Raw genomic sequence first — 16,877 nt, forward strand, 5'->3', positions numbered from 1 at the left:
CCGCGCGAAGCAAACGCTGGCGCGACTCTCCATCGACTTTTTTCTTTGCCAAGGACTTTTCGAGAAACCACTTTTTGCGATAAGCAACCTCTCTCAAACGAAATCTCGCGTAGATCAACATTGCACGCCGAGACATCTATATTCAATCTTTCTATCGCTCTCGATACTCTCGCCAAGACACATATCGCCTCTTTCACATTACCGCACAAGATGGCGCAATCAGCAGCGCCCAACAACCCCTTCATCAAGCAACTCGTCCACAATGGTATACTCCTGCTCCATCTCTCCTCTGGATAATATCCCATCTGACAGTCACTTTCCCAGACCGTCAAGTTCGCGACAAAGCCGTAGCCTCTCTCCGCACATTCCTCTCCCGCAACACGCCCTTCAGTTCCCTCGACTTTCTAAAACTCTGGAAAGGCCTCTTCTACTGCATGTGGTCCTGCGACAAACCCGCTCCTCAACGCCGTCTCGCCCTCGATCTCTCCGCCCTCGTCTCCCTCCTCTCCACCCGTCAAAACTTCCTCGGCTTCATGCGCGCATTCTGGCAAACCATTTCTCGCGAATACACCGGTATTGATTCCTTGCGCATGGACAAGTTTCTGTTCATGATTAGAAGCTATGTGAACGCTGGTTTTGCGTATTGCGCCAAAAACAACTGGAAAGATACAGAGACGAGAAAAGAGTATTTGGATTTGTTGAGGGAGATTCCGTTGAATCCTAGGGATCCCAAGGTGCCGAATGGATTGAAGTACCATGTCATTGATGTCTATGTTGATGAGTTGGAGAAGGTGGGGGATGACAAGGCGCCGTATGAGGAGTTGATGGCACCGTTGGTGGAGCTGGGAGAGAAGGCTGTGCTTAAGAGTGTGAGGAAGAAGGTCGAAGAGGCTTTGGATGATGAAAGAGCAAAGGAGTGGTTGGGCATTGAGGAGGAGGATGACGAGGAGTTGAGTGAGGCCGAGGAAGAGCTCGATGATGAGGAGGATGAAGATGAGGAGTTTGGCGGCTTTGACGATTGAGACCTTTCAGCATGTTGATATTGCTGGAAAAGATTCTGCCGCTGTCCACGGCCAGAGGACAATTCGATGCTTATTACTGCGCATCGCTGCTGATATGCAGCTGCTTCCGTAGATTGCTCGCAGAGGAGCAATACAGCCTCTCGAACCTGAAGTTGGGCACGGCCGCAGGAAGATGCGACTCTCACAGGCACACAAGCAAGGCGTAAGGCGTTCACGGAAAAGCATAAGGGGAAGGAAGATCAAACTTTGCATTTGAGCTGAATATCATAGCGTTTCTGAAGCTCAGGAAGAACAATACCCACGAAACTCCTCGATATGCGAGGCCCTCGGACCTTTGCCCATCCCATCTCAAGTTCGTGCAGTTACATGATGCTGTCGTCAAGTCGTTGTGCCACATCCTTCAGCCATCAAAAGTAACTAGCAGGTCAGCGGGTATTTTGTGCTGCGGTCGACATTCATGGCGCCCCAGTGAGTCTCATCTTCAGCAGCTCCGCTATCACCGATAGATTGAGGCTTCCAGGGCTCATCAAATGCCTCGAAAACAAAGACGTTGACACCCCATGAGATCATTCCGCAGATGGCATCGTCAAAGTATGTTTGTGCGTTCTTCGTGCCCGCAATGGCGGCGCCGTAGTTGGATCCTCCTGCAGAAAGGTTAGTATTCATCTCACGAAATTTGACTATTGAAACTTACCATCAGAAGGCCAACCAGTTTCTCCAACCCAGAACTCAATCGCGTTCAGAGAGCCTGAGACACCCTGGATATGGCCAAGAGCTTGTTGGACGTCGTCGAAGAAAGTGTAAGTGGCATTGGAGATGGGCGATCCTTGCCAATATGCAAAGCCATTAGCCAGCAAGAAGTCGACTCCTCCCTTGATGACAGCATCGGCTGTGCCATCAGCGAATTTGTTCCAGCTGTCTGCCGTGCCGACCTTGATGCCCTGAGGCAACACTGACTTGACGTCGTTGATCTTCTCTAACAATTGAGAGCCGTCGAAGGTCTTGCGATGAAGTGTCTCTGAACCGACCGTCACGCCGTAGACTTGATTGCGGTATTGAGGGACATATGTCTGCAGGGCCTGCTTGTCTGCTTGGAGACTCGAATCCACGTCAGGCCAGACACCAAGGATGACCATGAGACCTTTGGACTGTGCAGCGGGAAGGATCTGCTGAGCTGTGTTGCAGTCGCTGGCAGCATAGATTCGTACGATGGTGCTGCCAGAGTTGGCCTTGATGGCATCGAAGTCGGCTTCGTAGTCGGCCTGGAACTTGCATGATCCATCTGCTTTTTTGTCTCCCAATGCGAATCCCAAAGTTCCAACAGCTGAGACGAGAAGCGGAGACAGGACCAGGACAAGACCTAAGATTAGGGTTGTTGTGCGCATCGTTGATTTTGTGAGAGCCAAAGTAAATAGATGTCGAAGCAAAGGGATGATTGAGGTTTGGTGAGAGATAATGAAGGAAAGCGGTTCTCAAGCAGGACCCGCCGTGCAGAAGAGGCACCGAGGAGTGGTCAGCAGCAGGAAATAGTAAATGAGACGAAGAGAATGATTGGAAGTTCAGACCTCAGAAGCAAGCAAACACACAAAGCAAGCCATATCCAGACAGGCAGTCACTACAAACTGGGAAGGGACCAATCACTCACCACACCCAAGCATTCTTTGGTGCCACCTGCCTGGATCGCTGCATCGCAAACACGCATGAGCATGACGCTTGGAATACTTTCTGTGCTTCCATGACATGCGGTGGCTGCTTTGCTGCACAGCACAGCTGTATACCATTCGTGCATAATTAGACTCAAGCATCAATCTATTCCTCCCCACATCGATTATTTCCGAGATCTGAATCTGCTGCAAGGATACACAGACTCCGGAATGCCATGCGTCTATACGAACAAACGAATAGGTGACGGTTATTCGTTCATCTCCGACGAAGAACGTGAAGTCGGCGAGATCTTTGTCTTTCCAGCTCTCAGCTACGGCGATACCGAAGACGTTCAATGGCAGAAATTTTGTGGATGTGGATCGGCGATCTGTCACAATGCGAGAGCATAGGCACGGTAAGGCAAATTTGTAGTGTAGAATCGTTTATTCATTCTCAAAAGGATCTAGTAAAAGAAGAAAGGCCCAGCCAGAAAAGCCTGAACTAGAGCCACTCCATACAGAAAATTCCATAGGAGTACAAGAAGTTGAAAAAAAGGTAATCAAAGCGGCCACCGAGTCATCGGCACCTGGTATCGTCAAGAAGCGAATGGGAATGAGAAATGTTCAAGAAAAGCGAGAAGTTGGAAAAGTCAACTTTCTCGTTGAACGGCGTGCAGGAATGATTGGGAGATCTTATCCCAATGTCCTCATCACTTGATGTCCAACTGAATGGTCGAGAGGATCATATGCAACCGTTAAGCAAGCCTCCAACCGTCGGGAGCCGTTGCGCGCGACAGTGGGGGATGAAACGCCAACGTGGCTGTTGTTGTTGTTGTTGATGATGATGATGCGTCGCGTCGTGGTAGAATTTTGGTTAAAAGAAGAAGGCGTTGATCATTAAAGTTCGGGTGTTGTTGATGTTGACGTGTTGACTGTAATTGTTGTTCACAGACGGCCGAAGAGGACATCCTCGAAGCCGCCCACGGCGGTACCTGCAAAGGGACGAGGCTCGATCAGGCTGAGAAGCTCCTCTGGAGTCTCGATGATCTCCTCTGCTTGCTCAAGCTCTAGTTGACTAGGGCTGCGGCGGATGCTGAAGTTGCCAATTGAGTATGATGATACTGATGAGACGAGTTGGCTGAAGCGGCTGCCAGTCGATGATCTGCTGGCAGTGTAGCAGCTGTCAGAGTTCTCTGAGACAGGCGACAGAGGAGCACCGGGAATGTGAGTCTGAGAAGATGAGAAGACAGTCTTGAGACGGCGAAGAGAGCCGGAGGCAATGTTGCGGTTGGAGCGAGAAGGCATTGTGATGATGTTGTTGTGGTGTTGATCTGAAAGATACTGCAAGAAGAGATGCCGAGAAGATTGTTTTGTAGTAGTAGCGAGTGTGGAATTGCTTTTGAAAGGCAAGGCAGTTAAAGAATGTGGTTATGGTGATGAACCAAAGGAGTGGATATGATTTTGAAGATCCCAACCTCGTCGACACTGGGTTCTTAAGTACTACGCGACTGTCGTTGCAAAGGAGGTAGGCTTGGGCAAGGAGTAAATATCGATTCCAACGGTGGCTCCGGGAAGACCAAGTGCAAAAAGTATGTAAGGGAAGCACAACGATCGCGGACTCCAGCCGCTGCAGCAACGTTATGAAGGAATGTAAATTTAGAGACGCGCAGCGTGAAGAGAACAGAAGATAGAGAGAATGAAGAAGAAAAAGGCGATGAACATGGAAGACTCACCTCATATCTCACCTTTTGTCTCATGCCACATCTCCATCACAGTATGATCTACCAGATGAAGTTTCATAGAGATGGCGCATCTGTCTCGCTGGTGTTGCAAGTAGAGTTGACAGGGATGTCGCGATGTCCCCACACTTTTTGGCCGCCAGTCTCGCCAAAGCGCACGCCCACCTCGCGAACAAGTCCTTCGCACGACCGCCGCTGACCCCTGACTGTCAACCAGACCCACCAAGGCGCGCCCCTTTCCCCCACCGTTTGACCGTTGCTTTCCTGATATGAACAAGAAACTGTCCACAAACGACCTTAAACTCAAGGATTTCTTGCAGTAGCTTTGCTATGGCGCATGGGTTTGCAGTAGACATTCCATATTCGCAAAAATGCACCAAGCTTTTGAACCGACTTATCCAGGTCTTTGGGAAACTGGACTCTACTAGGCAAATAGAGCACAGGCAGTAGAACTGACCAATCCTTCTTTGGTCGTCCGCTATTTGTACAGGGCTGTCGTGTCGATTTGAGTCAGCCTCACACGTTGCTCAGCTATTGTGGTTGTGCAAGTCTGCGTGGACAAGCAAGCGTGTGGAACGTTGCGCCATAGAACATGCCAGGTCTCAGCTTGACACACATTTCTGTCAAATGCTCCTGCCGTCTCTCAGGTCCCTGACCTTATCTACAAAGGATATTCAGGGCCATCAATTCCTTTGAACCCTGACCTGGACAGATCTACAAGATCGCCTCTCTTCCCGGCCTCCAATGTTCAAGTCTCGAAGTACCCAGTCCCACTTCTTTTCCTACCACCTTGTGTCTAGCTTGCATATAATTAACTCTTTCGAGTCGGTCTCCCCGTGCGCCGAGCCACCGGTGGAAAAGAGCCAAACGACGCGACAGGCGTTGCGAAGGTTCGTGTTTCTGTTTGTATGTCCACCAAAACAACACCACCCCCAAGCGATCTATCCGAGATTGCGATATCAACTGTGCAAACAGTCGGACGGTATGAGTCTGCTCAGGTGCTGAGGCGGAGCGCACCAGGTTACGTGTTCACAGCTGCCGTCTGTCCGTCGACATTACGAAGTACCATACAGAAGGTCGTGACATTCTCACGTGCTTTGAGCTCGATCTCGTGGTCCAATGAGTTACGCTTGTTGTGCATCTCCTCTTTTACAATACTCGACTCCAGGCATCATGTGCTCTAAAGTCAGGTGGCCGGCCCATATGATATCAGCAGTCCTCTATGACATAGACCGAAGCTCACCACGGCCTGTGACCGGCGACTCCGCCTCGCTGACCTAACGTTAAGCCTCTACCAGCAGCTGGACTCGAAGGACAAACGCCCAACTGTCAGTTGCAGCCGCTCAAGTCTTGTCTCCAGCCTAAAACCATGACCGCCATTTCAAACGGCACGACTCATGATGACGCCGCAGCGTTCGCCTCGACTTGTTGCTGTTGATCTTTGAAGCCTTGGAAGTACTGTGCCATGCGTTGTTAGCTGTGACAAAACACGTTAGACTTGTCATGCCCATGCATACCTTCCGACGGAATGCGTTGAGATCATCTGCCGTCACTCCGGTTGCCTCTTCGCGCTTCTCGCGGTTTTGAAGCGCTTCCTGATCCACTTGGGCTTCTGGAACGCGGCGGTAAGTGATGAGTCTGCGGGCCCCTACGAGAATAGTCAGCATCGTCGAGCTTTCCATTATAGCACCAAGCTAGAACGCACATCTGTTGAATTGCTGCACCGACATGGCTACCAGCTCCATAGCAGGGTGGCTGGGAATTGGGATCTCCATGTCCTCGTCATTAGCCACCGGCATCCACATACTAAGCCTGCCATTATCCACCATGTGGGTATAGCCAAAGTCGAGGATGTCATCCATCATCGCATCGAAACTGTAAGCCTTTTTTGGTGGGATGTAGCCTGGTGCCAGATGTGCTGGGACACCGCTCTTGAGCAGAACTTCTTTCTGCAAGTCTTCTCTCGTACTGCCTAGCACTCTCAAGCCCTCACGAACACCATACGGAGGGTCGCAAACAATGCCATCAAGCCATCTCGTCCTCCTGATCGGTGTGTTCGTCAGGTCGCTCACAAACATATCGAGATATTGTGGTACTAGTCCGTATTGCACGAAGTTGCTCATAACATTCCGATCCGGCTTTCCACGAATGCTGCGAGGGTCGATATCACTACCAACCACAGTCGCGCCAAAGTGCGCACACGCGATTGGGAAACTTCCCGTGCCAGTGAACGGATCGTAGAATATCTTTCCCGGTGCTGCCAAAGCCATGTTTGCGGTGATGAGAGCTAGTTGCGAGTCCATCGATGTCGTACTGATGTATTTGCGCTTCTTGAGATCGTATTTGTTCATCACGGACCTTCCACTCTCACCAATCAGACGACCCAGCGCCACACGCTTGGGATCTTTGGCCTCGAGGTCATACTCTTCAAGCACAACCAGAGGAAGATCTGGATTCTTCATTCGAATAGGTCCCTCAAAAGCCATATAAGAGAAGGATTCGACAATGTCTCTCTTCTCCGTGTTCGTGCGCTTGGCCTGGAAACTGTCGATTTGGAAACTGAAAGATGCGTTGTCTTTGTACTGAGGCCAGAGGTGCTGTGATCGTTTCTTGACGTCTGTATGGCATTCATCGTAGTTGTTGCCGATACCCCAGAGCTCGTAGACTGCGCCTGTCAACATGGATCGAGAGATGAGTTTTGCTGCGTCTTCGTCCGATGAGATTCTTGCAATGCAGAATGGTGACTGTTGTATGATTGCATCAGCTTTTTGTCCAGATCGTATCGAGACAACTCATGTTCATAACCATAATCGCATCATCGAAACATAATATCCTCTCTAGTGTGAACCAACAGGGAAAAATCGAACGAAAGTTTGGTCTTTTTCCTCTTACCTGATCTGAGTATTCCAAAATCTCCAAGTCTACATTGTGCAACACAGCCAGCGCCTCCAACTCAGGACGACGAAACGTTTCATGCATCTGCGCAAGTCGAATCAGGTATTCCATTGGTGCTGGCTCCATCCTTCCTTATATTCTCGTTTGCTGGATACTTTTTTGGTGGTTGCTACTCCGGGTGAGTAATGATAGATATGTCAACTCGCAGGCTCGATCTTTGTATCGACCAGATCGAGTTCAATGTCCTATTATTCCCTCGAGGTGGCTGCTGCTCTTGGTATGGCGATATGATGGTAGATTATGTTCGATATAATCGAATTGCTCGCATTTTGCAGAAAGATCAAAAGTTCGTTCGTGTCGGTTAAACTTGCCCCGCCCATGCCATCGATTTGACTTGGCAAAAGGCTCGAGACAGGGTCGCGCCACAAGCAGCATTTTGGAAGGTTACATATATACCACGCATTCCAATCATCTACTATCGCCGAAACATTTCGGTCAGACATTTTGTCATGCTGATCTGATCGTGATGGGTTACTGTTGTACGACCCATAAGATTTGCTTGTGTAGTACGAGGATTATGATCTTTCGGGATGCCTTCATTCAGGAATCGATGTCAACGTTGTTACTAACGAGCTTTGCAGCATTGCACATTTGGCATACTCTTGCATGTTCGACACCAGAGCTTCCGCGTCGACACTCCTTGATAAATAATAATACAGGACAATCAGCATGAGAAAGGACATCCCACAATCCATCCATCCATCCGAAGCAACTCCCAAAACGAAATCCACAATGCATAACTCTCCTTCTCAATACTCAAAGTCATCATCAACGGCAGGTCCCTTGTTCTTGCCCACAGATTCTTGCTTTCTGTACATTTCGGCAACTTGTCTGGCCGTGGTAGCATCATCAGGCTTCTTGTCGTCACGATTGCGGATGTAGCGCGGGAAGCGCAGACTGACACCCTTGCCACTGGGATCACCCAGCGCGTCGGCGGCAGCCTTGTAGCGAGGAGATAGTGTCAAGTCAGCAGTCTTGACTTCCCAGACCAGACGAGGCTCGAACCAAACGTCGGGCTGGTCTTTGTTTCCCGTCGAATGGCTGTAGAAAGGCTTGGGTCGATCGATGACCAACGGCGAGAGTGTCTCGTACAGTGACTCGAGAAGCGCTTCTGAGAAGCCGGTACCAATGTTGCAAACGGACTCGTATTGCTGTGATGAGTTGTTGTAGCATGCGAGAAGGAAAGCACCATAGACGTTTGTTCTCTTTCCTCTACCGTAGTAGGCACCGAGCACAACCAGATCCAGAGAGTCACCCGCACCAGCGAGGTAGTCCTTCTTGACCTTCAGCCAGTTCTGAGAGCGGCGCGAAGGTTCGTAGTAGGACTCGGGTCCGTCCAACATCTTCACCATCAGACCTTCGCACGATGCCTTGATCGAGTCCTCAAGCAAGACTTGAATGGCATCAAGCTCATTAGTATTGCCGTACTGAGCAAAGGCAAATTCACCCTCAACCTCCTTAAACGCTTCGTACAGCTTGGCTCTGCGATCGCGGAACGATTGGTTGACGAGAGCTTCACCGTTCAGGAACAGCAGATCGAAAGCAAAGACGCAAACCTTGACCTTGATATCTTCAGCCTTGACGTCCTTACGCTTTCTTGTCATAAGTTGCTGGAAAGGTAGGACCTTCTTCTCATCCACATCCCAAGCGACAGTCTCGCAATCCAGGACGAAACTCTTGGTGCCATCCTTGACCCATGTGGGTAACTTCGCAAGAATATCCGGGTACTTCTTTGACAGATCTTCGCTGTTTCTCGAGAAGATATTTGAAACACCCTTGAAAGTTTTGCCAGCGGAAGGAGCAGCAGTAGCGTAATTCAACTCGGCATCGTGAGCAACAAAGTGGATCTGTGCTCTTTCTCCATCGTACTTGTACTCGCATGTGAAGTCCTTGCCCTCGAAGCGGTCGAGCACTTCGGTGATTGACTTCGTCGGCTTTGCCAACATAGGCTTGAGAGGAACGCCGGGTTGGAGCTTGCATGCATCGTGCAAGTCGAAAACACCGTTCTCGAGATATGCAGGAATGATGACCTCGTAGCTTGGAAGTTCACTAGGCTGAGGTCAGCTTCACAATCAACAGAAAGAAAATCACAGGGCACGTACTTGTACACGTTCTTCAGAACGCGCTCGCCCTTCTCCAGCTGCTCGGTGGTGGGCGCCTTGTTCGTCTTGGTCATGACATCGTGGTAAGTCATGGCTTGGGCTAGTGAAACAAGAACAGTCTTGTCTGCCAGACCGAGACGCATCTTGCCTTCGAGTGTACGAACGATGAACTTTGCTTCGCTGGGTCCGCCCTTGTTCTCTTCAATGTCGACTCCTTTGCCTTTTGGTAGGTTGGCATCAGCAGCAGAGAGCAGCTTGTGAATGCCAGAAACCTTGCGACCTTGACCACCAGAACCCTCAATCTTGGCGATGGTCATCAACTGCTCATGTACGCCGCGTACAGTCAGAGGCTTAGGCTTGAACATGGTGGGTTGACTGCCCTTGCTTTTTGCTGCGACAAGGCCCAGATCACCAATCTTCTGCTGATCTTCTTTGATGATCTTGAGTGAACGACCTGTTGATTCGCCAATGGCCTTCATGATAAGACTCTCGCCAATACCCAGTTCAATACCGGCATAATCTGCGGCAAGCTTTCCAAGCATGAGCAGGACGGTAGGTTGCAGATCTTGAGGCGTGAGACGAAGGACTTGTCTGAGGAACAAGGAGCAATGTGCCATGATCTCCAGACGCTTTGTCGTCATCTCAATCTTGGAGAAAGTAGTGCAGAGAGCAGCGTACGGTACCGGGTCTCCAGCCTTCCAGTCAGGATAGGGATCCTTTGTGTTTGACTTGAATGTGCTCTGAACCTTCTCGCGGGCTTTTGCAGCCTTCTCTGGCTGTTCTTCTTCGTCCGATTCGACATCCTCGGCCTCGGACTGGGGATCGCTCTCGGAACCATCCTGCATTGCGATATCTTCTTCTTGGACCTTAGCGGGTGCTGGTGGCTTGGCTGCGGGCTTCTTGGGTGCTGCCTTCTCCTTCTTGACGGGCTCTTCGTTGTCTGAGACAGGCTCTTGTTTTGCCTTCTTGGGACTTTCAGATTTGGCGGGCTTCTTGCGCTGTCTCTTGGTAGGGGGCTCTTCTTCTGAGGCCCCAGCTTCCTCCTCTTCCTCCTTCACTTCTGCGGCTCTCTTCTTTGTAGTCTTGGTCGGCTCAGATGATGTGATGTCGTCATGTGTGTCTTCCTTCTCGTCTTCTACGTTATCCTGCTCTGCAGCAGTCTTGTTGTCAGATGGGCCATCCTCTACCTCATGCTCTTCTTGGTTCTTGGGGTTCTTGGATTCTGGCTTTGGCTTCGTCGCAAAGGAGAGTTTTGATTGTTGAGGGGCGGGTTTCGAACCATTGGGTTTTCCAAAGAAATTGCTTTTACACAGGTCAGCCATGTGCAGCATGAGGAAGACAAATCAGGGTCTCGATAGCATTGCACACCCCAAAGTCGTTTGCGAATTTCTGACATACCCGAGAGTGGATTGCTGCTTGGGAGGCATCCTGAAGCACAGCTGAGGTCGCGAGCTTGTGATTGATGTATAGAGCGAGCGGCGCAAAGACAATGATTTGACAGAATTCAAAGGACGTAAAGTATTAGAGGATGCCCGCATCGATCACATGAAAACAAGGCAGAAGACTGGAAGGCAGAACAAAGCGGTTAGGCACAGGTAGCGGAGCTTGCGAGACGTGACAGCCACGCGCGCCTGCCTCGACACGCGCCAAATTGATTTTCGATGACGCTGACGGCGCTACCGAGCTTAACTCCGAGTGCTTCTTGCCAATCTGGTGATGCATTTGTGTATCACCTCAAGACTTGAAGAACCTTTTTCTAGTATACCGAACGAGGCAAACAACAACCATTCGCTCAACCTGGCTGGATACTTCTGGAAATCGACGACTCCCACTCCTCACCCTTCCTCTCCTGCTCCGATTCCCACCATGGCAGCACCCACCACACCGACCGCCCCCAGACTCACTCCCGCCTTCTGCTTCAACAGGACTGCTCTGCAAGGTTTGTTTCATGTTGCTGTCTGCTACTCTACCTCTCATCTGACATGTTCTCCCTCAGACTTCCTCCGCATATCACGCAGCGCCGTCGACGACACAATCTCTCAAAACCTAAACGCACTACTATCGCCGAGTCAAGACGTTTGGGACCCCCATAGCACATCACAAAGGTTACCTCGTCCAACAGGCAGACGTGCCATCCCCGCACCTGCGTGCACGTCCTTCAAACAAAATGTCTTGTTTCCTTCATGGCAGGCCCGTAGCGATGTCCTCGCATACTGTGGTGGCGTTGCGACGTCGCCGGACCCCGATGATCCGGATCATATCCTGAGAGAAGTCGAAGATGCAAAGGCCAGAGAAAGAGTCGTGAATGAGAGATTAGATCCGTATAGTGGACGTTACTTTCCGAGGGAAGTGAGGACCGAAGCTTTGGCGGCGCTTGTACGGAGTGAACTGATGGTTGACAGTATCGTGCGTTCTCGGACATGGGGCATGGTCAGGGAAAGATGCTGTGATGACGAGTATGACGGCGAGAAGGCACTAGACAAGTGGCGGCAAGAGAAGAGCACAAGCACCGCTTCTGCACTGCTGTAGCATTGTTGTCTGGAAAGCAAAAGCCTTGTGTTTGTATACAATTATATGATACCCCTCTCTTTCTGCATGCTTCTATTTCTCCATGTCTGCCACTGTCCTGTTCTCTTGTATAATGCAATCTGTCTTTGTCCTGCCTCGTTGTCTTGTGATTATGTCCTACTGTCCCTCACCGCTTGATCTGCCAATCACTCCTCAACGCACACCTCTCAATCACTCTTGCTCTTCCAGTTCTTGATCTTGCTGAAGGTTCTCTTCAATGGTGGGAAGAGACTCCACGTCTCCATCGTGCCACTCAGCACGCCAAAGCCCATCAAGAGCAACCAACTCAAGCTTAGGACAATAGCGAATGCGATCCAGTACGTCTTGACAGAGTAAGTCACCCCAAGATCAGCCGACACGTATTCGGTCATGAATGTCAGTGGAAGGAACAAGATGGTCGCTTTGCTGATGAGCAGCGCCACCCTCGTAAGGCGATCCACTCCTTCAGACTGTGACATGGCCACAAGCTGGAAGTTCTGCTCGACATGTCAGCCATCATAAGATGTGTGATTAGCAAGTGTTACTCACCATCTGCACCAAGCCATCTTTCTGATGCAAGTAGTCCTTGCATTCCGCCAGAGCATACAGTGAGATCATATCTCGGAGTCTCTCGAAGCGAACGATAGCTGCACTGGTCAATCCGACACCCATCAGTGACTGTGGTCCTTGCACGGCGAGCTTGTCGAATGTCTCCTGGCTCGCTTTGCTGGGAACACGAGATCCTGTCCTTGATGCCAGCGTGCTTGACTGTGGCTCAGTCACTCGATCGACCAGTCTGATGTAACTCTTGTAGTGTCTTTTGAGTGCCCCAAGCTCGTTGCCGATGCCATGCAGGAGGTCGATGTGGTGCAGTTTCGGTGCTGAGAACATCTCTTTTTGCTACTCCGAGTCAGTATTCATGGTTCAAATTGAGATGTCCGCAGTACTCACAAGTCTCTCCAACTCGATACCGTATCTGCTTTCTCTACGCGTGATCAAAGAATAGCTATTAAACCAATTCTCGAACAGGTAGTAGAACAACAGACCAGGTGCATCCTTGTCGCGATGTGCCGTCTCTTCTTTTGTGTCACCGAGCCTTCTCCTGATGGGCAAGAGAACAAGTGGGTTTGCCTCTCTGTTGTCTTCGACCTTAGACAACGAACGAAAGACGTTGATGAGATTGCGACGGGTCTCCATCATGATCAGGTGCTGAGGATGCGACAATCGGCCCTCGCTGTAGGGGTAAAGGTCTTCGTTGATGCTGATGACGGTCTTGTCTGCGCAGATCAGGAGCCATGTCCAGACTCGCTTGATGTGAGGCAAAGGCGCATCCTTGGTCCCAGTACTTTCTTCCGACACACCACATCCAGTTTCGACAGCATGTACATTATACAAGCTGTTGAAGCCCAGACAAAGGTAACTGCGTCCTTGATCCAGAGAGGTGTAGTGCCAAACGCCGTCAACGATATCGTACAAGTTTCCAGTACGTGCAGGGTTGCAACTGCTGAGAGAGCAGGTGTCCGTGGCAGGAGGCGGTGGCGAAGACAAGCCCTTTTCGATGTCCTCAAATGAGCGTCTCAGCACTTCTTCGTTCTTCCTCTCGATAGGAACAGGCTGAGAAGGATACTGTCTCATTCGTCTGGGATCGGAGCTCATGAGTGCCAATAGTCTTGGCGAGAAGTCGTACTGCTGAGCAAGTAGCTCAAGAAGAGGTCGTTGCAAGAAAGGGTACCAGATGTTGATCCAGCGTGTGTGGAGAGTTGATGGACGCGATGTTTCCAGCAAAGCATGAATCGTCTCGGCCGGCTGATCAAAGGATACCCATGCTTCATCATCGCCGAAGTCCACAATGAAGTTGCGAGATGTTGGAGTGCAGATCAGCTGTACTGAGTCGTCCAGCACATCGATCAGATCCAAGTTTCGGAATCCAGTGGGATGGTCAGGTAGAGGCTCGTAGGTCGAGGATTCTGATTTGGGCTTCTTTGGATGTGTGTATGCCGAATCAGATCTCTCCATGCCTGGCAAGGTGTCTGCAAAGTCGTGTTGCATCTCGCTATCCACCTGTATAGTATATGAACCGGATTTTCAGTCAAGAAATAGCGAGACAGCCTGCTCTTATGTGTTTCGAATCGTGAGGTCAATCATCCTCTATGACTCCTCAGACTGGACGCGACATGACGAAGCCAGCCGACATACGCATGTGAATCGAGGATAATTCGCTTCGCCGCAACAGTCTGGGGTGCATGTGAGGCTTGAGTATTCAATGGGTGTTAGGGCGGTTTTTGGTAACCCGGTGCACGAGTCTTGTGGTTGGCTGGTCAGCTGCCTCATTGGTGCCTACCAGAATGACCTGCAGGTACCAAGCATCGCCTCATCGCAGATCCAGGTTTTAATTGGCGCATCTCAAATTATTCTCCTGCTCGCCAATAGCAAGTATGGCTTGTGTGCAGGAAGAGAAATGGTTGCGAAGGGAGACGACATGTTGAAGCCTAGAACGTTACGCAAGATCTTCATGGTGGAAGGTCATTAGGCAGACGGGCGTCGAAACCGTTCACCGACGTGCATGCATGTGTGTCTCATCGCAAAACTCGTGGTCATGATCTGCCTGATGAATGTTGGTTCTCTCTTGGAAACCTCAAGATAGTTGAAGAGGACCGTTTTGCCGATCGTTTGAGCTCTCACGCGCGACGACTTGTGGTCGAAGGTTCGCAGACCTACCTGTGCAACGAAGAACTTGACGTTGATTCTGGCGATCATCAAGCAGAACATGCTGTGGGTATATCATGTGTAAGGAGAACAGGTTGTGGACGTGCCGAGCTGATACTGAGTAGAGTCATGCCGCTTTCCGAAAATAGAAAATGCTTTTTGCCGATCATGAGGAGCCTCTTCCGACCAACTTCCTGGAAAATGCTCAAAGGCAGACAAGTCTACTTCCAATTCACAGTCTGAAAAACATTGCAGATAATACGATCGTGCTTTCCTTTGGCAACAATGCTCAATGCCATATGATTTCTGTGGGCTCTGCTGTGATACAGTGGCGTTCGTTCTTGCCAAGTTCACATCATTCACCGAGAACTCGAGTTTTGACGAATGAACTGCTGTCGCATCACAGTGTTACGACTTCGAGAGCTTTGAGTCCCGCTTGTGACGGTCCTTGGGTTGAAAAGCATCAAGACAAGAGATCTGTTAAGCGAGGGTATTTTATGAAGCATGTGTATTATGAGTAATGCGAAACGCTGCAAGTAGTCTAAGTCTAGGGGTATAATGTGTATGATCGACAAAAAGCAAAAACGTGAAATTCTGCCGTCACGTCGTTCTATTGAGATATGAATTCCAGTGCGAAGAGTCTGCGCAAGGATGTGATACAAAGCTCAGGCTTTGTGAACAGCATAAGCACTCTTGGTTCTGATCTTTGCGCCATAGATGTAGAAGACATATGGAACCGGCACCATGAGTGCACTGATACATGCGAGGATGGTGAGTGTGTAGTGAACTCCCAGATTGCGATACCATGGGACACCAACCACAGTCATGCCACCAGCTGCGAGGTAGCGAGTGAAAGTGACGAACGACAATGCGCTAGCAGCATAGATGGCGTAAGAGTCGATGATGTACATGTAAGCCGAGATGAAGATGGTGATGACACCGTATCCAAAGAGAGCCGAAGCAATGATAGGAGACCAAATCGAGATAGAAGCATAGTCGGTCCAGCCCATCCAGAACAAAGAGATTGGCACTGCAAGTGCGCCACCGAGCATGGCGAAGTAGAGACGAGACTCGGGTGTGGGTGCTGGGTGCTCGACACCAGCTGCCTCTTGCTTCTTTATGTCCTTGACTGTCCAGGAGTAGATGAGAGGCAGAGTGCCGAACAGAGGGAAGAAACCAACAAAGACAGCCACCCAGATGATGTTTGTGATGCCCTGAGAAATGCCATAAGTTTCAGTGAAAACGAACTCGAAGCCGATGAAAAAGGTGAACAGCACAATGTAGAGAACTGTCAGATAGAGCGACATGAGCAAGATGATGGGCTCTGTCCAGATCATAGCGAAGGGTCTCCAGAGCGCAATCTTCAGGCGAGTCCAGAGAGAAGTGCGACGCACCTCCAAAGGTGATCTGTAGCGGTCATCGCCTGTTTCCACACGAAGATGGTGGGCTTTCCAAGAAAGAAGCAGCGGTCCGTACGTCTCTGGCTGGCCGACAACAATTACAGTAGTGATGATACCACCCAAAATGAGCATGAGCCACTCACACCAGCGCCAGCTCATGCCGCTGGGACCAATGTAAGAACCAATAACGGGTCCAAATAGAGGTCCCGAAAATCCAATGAAAGCGTAGACCGGGAAGCCAAAGGTCTTCTCAAGAGGGTTCCAGAGATCAGCAATAGTGCCACCAGCTACTGTCAAGGGTGTTGATCCAAATAGTCCAGCGAAGAATCGGAGGACAATGTGTCCACCGAAATTCGGAGCGAGTGCACATCCAAGCAAGAACAGCATATAAATGAACATTGTCACGATGTAGATAATGTTTCGTCCAAAGGTTTCCGAGAAAGGACCTGCGAACTGCGAACCAACTGCGAAACCAATCAGGTACATAGCAGTGGCCAATGAGCCTGCGACTTCGCTGACGTGGAAGTAGTCTGCATACTGAGGCAAAACTGCAGCATCGATGGACGATGCTGCTGTACCCGCGACAGCCACCAGAGACACGACAATCGTGGCCCACAGTCGCTTGCCCGTGGACCAATTGTGTGGCTTAAGTGGATCATGAGGGCCTTCCCATTCAACCACAAAGACATGGCCGTTCTCGCTCTCATTTGTGGCTCTCAAGCGCGCATTGATGCCAGTCATTGAGTATCCTAGGGCAGTTCTC

At 50.2% G+C, this 16,877-nt stretch overlaps 8 protein-coding genes across 8 annotated transcripts; 2 read left to right on the top strand and 6 right to left on the bottom strand.

Moving 5' to 3' along the window:
• Window positions 1–210: 210 nt before the first annotated feature.
• M437DRAFT_52939 (uncharacterized protein) lies at window positions 211–1,022 on the top strand (the record flags this gene model as incomplete). Its single annotated transcript, XM_041022446.1, has 2 exons — window positions 211–265; window positions 325–1,022. The coding sequence occupies 2 exons, from the start codon at window positions 211–213 to the stop codon at window positions 1,020–1,022; spliced, it is 753 nt and encodes a 250-aa protein (XP_040878046.1).
• Window positions 1,023–1,439: 417 nt separating this feature from the next.
• M437DRAFT_53327 (putative glucan 1,3-beta-glucosidase) lies at window positions 1,440–2,407 on the bottom strand (the record flags this gene model as incomplete). Its single annotated transcript, XM_041022509.1, has 2 exons — window positions 1,440–1,666; window positions 1,717–2,407. The coding sequence occupies 2 exons, from the start codon at window positions 2,405–2,407 to the stop codon at window positions 1,440–1,442; spliced, it is 918 nt and encodes a 305-aa protein (XP_040878047.1).
• A 1,203-nt stretch (window positions 2,408–3,610) lies between these two features.
• On the bottom strand, window positions 3,611–3,970 carry M437DRAFT_76983 (uncharacterized protein; the record flags this gene model as incomplete). Its single annotated transcript, XM_041026722.1, has 1 exon — window positions 3,611–3,970. One exon carries the CDS (start codon window positions 3,968–3,970, stop codon window positions 3,611–3,613), a length of 360 nt encoding a protein of 119 aa, XP_040878048.1.
• Window positions 3,971–5,799: 1,829 nt separating this feature from the next.
• On the bottom strand, window positions 5,800–7,410 carry M437DRAFT_76984 (RNA methylase family UPF0020 protein; the record flags this gene model as incomplete). Its single annotated transcript, XM_041026723.1, has 4 exons — window positions 5,800–5,862; window positions 5,922–6,052; window positions 6,110–7,148; window positions 7,297–7,410. The coding sequence occupies 4 exons, from the start codon at window positions 7,408–7,410 to the stop codon at window positions 5,800–5,802; spliced, it is 1,347 nt and encodes a 448-aa protein (XP_040878049.1).
• A 698-nt stretch (window positions 7,411–8,108) lies between these two features.
• Window positions 8,109–10,888, bottom strand: M437DRAFT_76985 (DNA ligase; the record flags this gene model as incomplete). Its single annotated transcript, XM_041026724.1, has 3 exons — window positions 8,109–9,408; window positions 9,462–10,763; window positions 10,860–10,888. 3 exons carry the CDS (start codon window positions 10,886–10,888, stop codon window positions 8,109–8,111), a joined length of 2,631 nt encoding a protein of 876 aa, XP_040878050.1.
• A 454-nt stretch (window positions 10,889–11,342) lies between these two features.
• M437DRAFT_17901 (uncharacterized protein) lies at window positions 11,343–11,963 on the top strand (the record flags this gene model as incomplete). The annotated part of the gene is made up of 2 exons (XM_041018922.1): window positions 11,343–11,400; window positions 11,458–11,963. Coding segments are annotated over 2 exons (564 nt in total), but the record flags the coding sequence as incomplete, so codon positions are not given.
• A 233-nt stretch (window positions 11,964–12,196) lies between these two features.
• M437DRAFT_52928 (uncharacterized protein) lies at window positions 12,197–14,024 on the bottom strand (the record flags this gene model as incomplete). Its single annotated transcript, XM_041022442.1, has 3 exons — window positions 12,197–12,505; window positions 12,558–12,908; window positions 12,960–14,024. 3 exons carry the CDS (start codon window positions 14,022–14,024, stop codon window positions 12,197–12,199), a joined length of 1,725 nt encoding a protein of 574 aa, XP_040878052.1.
• A 1,355-nt stretch (window positions 14,025–15,379) lies between these two features.
• Window positions 15,380–16,855, bottom strand: M437DRAFT_52927 (MFS general substrate transporter; the record flags this gene model as incomplete). Its single annotated transcript, XM_041022441.1, has 1 exon — window positions 15,380–16,855. The coding sequence occupies one exon, from the start codon at window positions 16,853–16,855 to the stop codon at window positions 15,380–15,382; it is 1,476 nt and encodes a 491-aa protein (XP_040878053.1).
• Between the last annotated feature and the right edge of the window lie 22 nt (window positions 16,856–16,877).

Source organism: Aureobasidium melanogenum, assembly GCF_000721775.1.
Source record: "Aureobasidium melanogenum CBS 110374 unplaced genomic scaffold scaffold_17, whole genome shotgun sequence".
Classification (NCBI taxonomy): Eukaryota; Fungi; Ascomycota; class Dothideomycetes; order Dothideales; family Saccotheciaceae; genus Aureobasidium; species Aureobasidium melanogenum.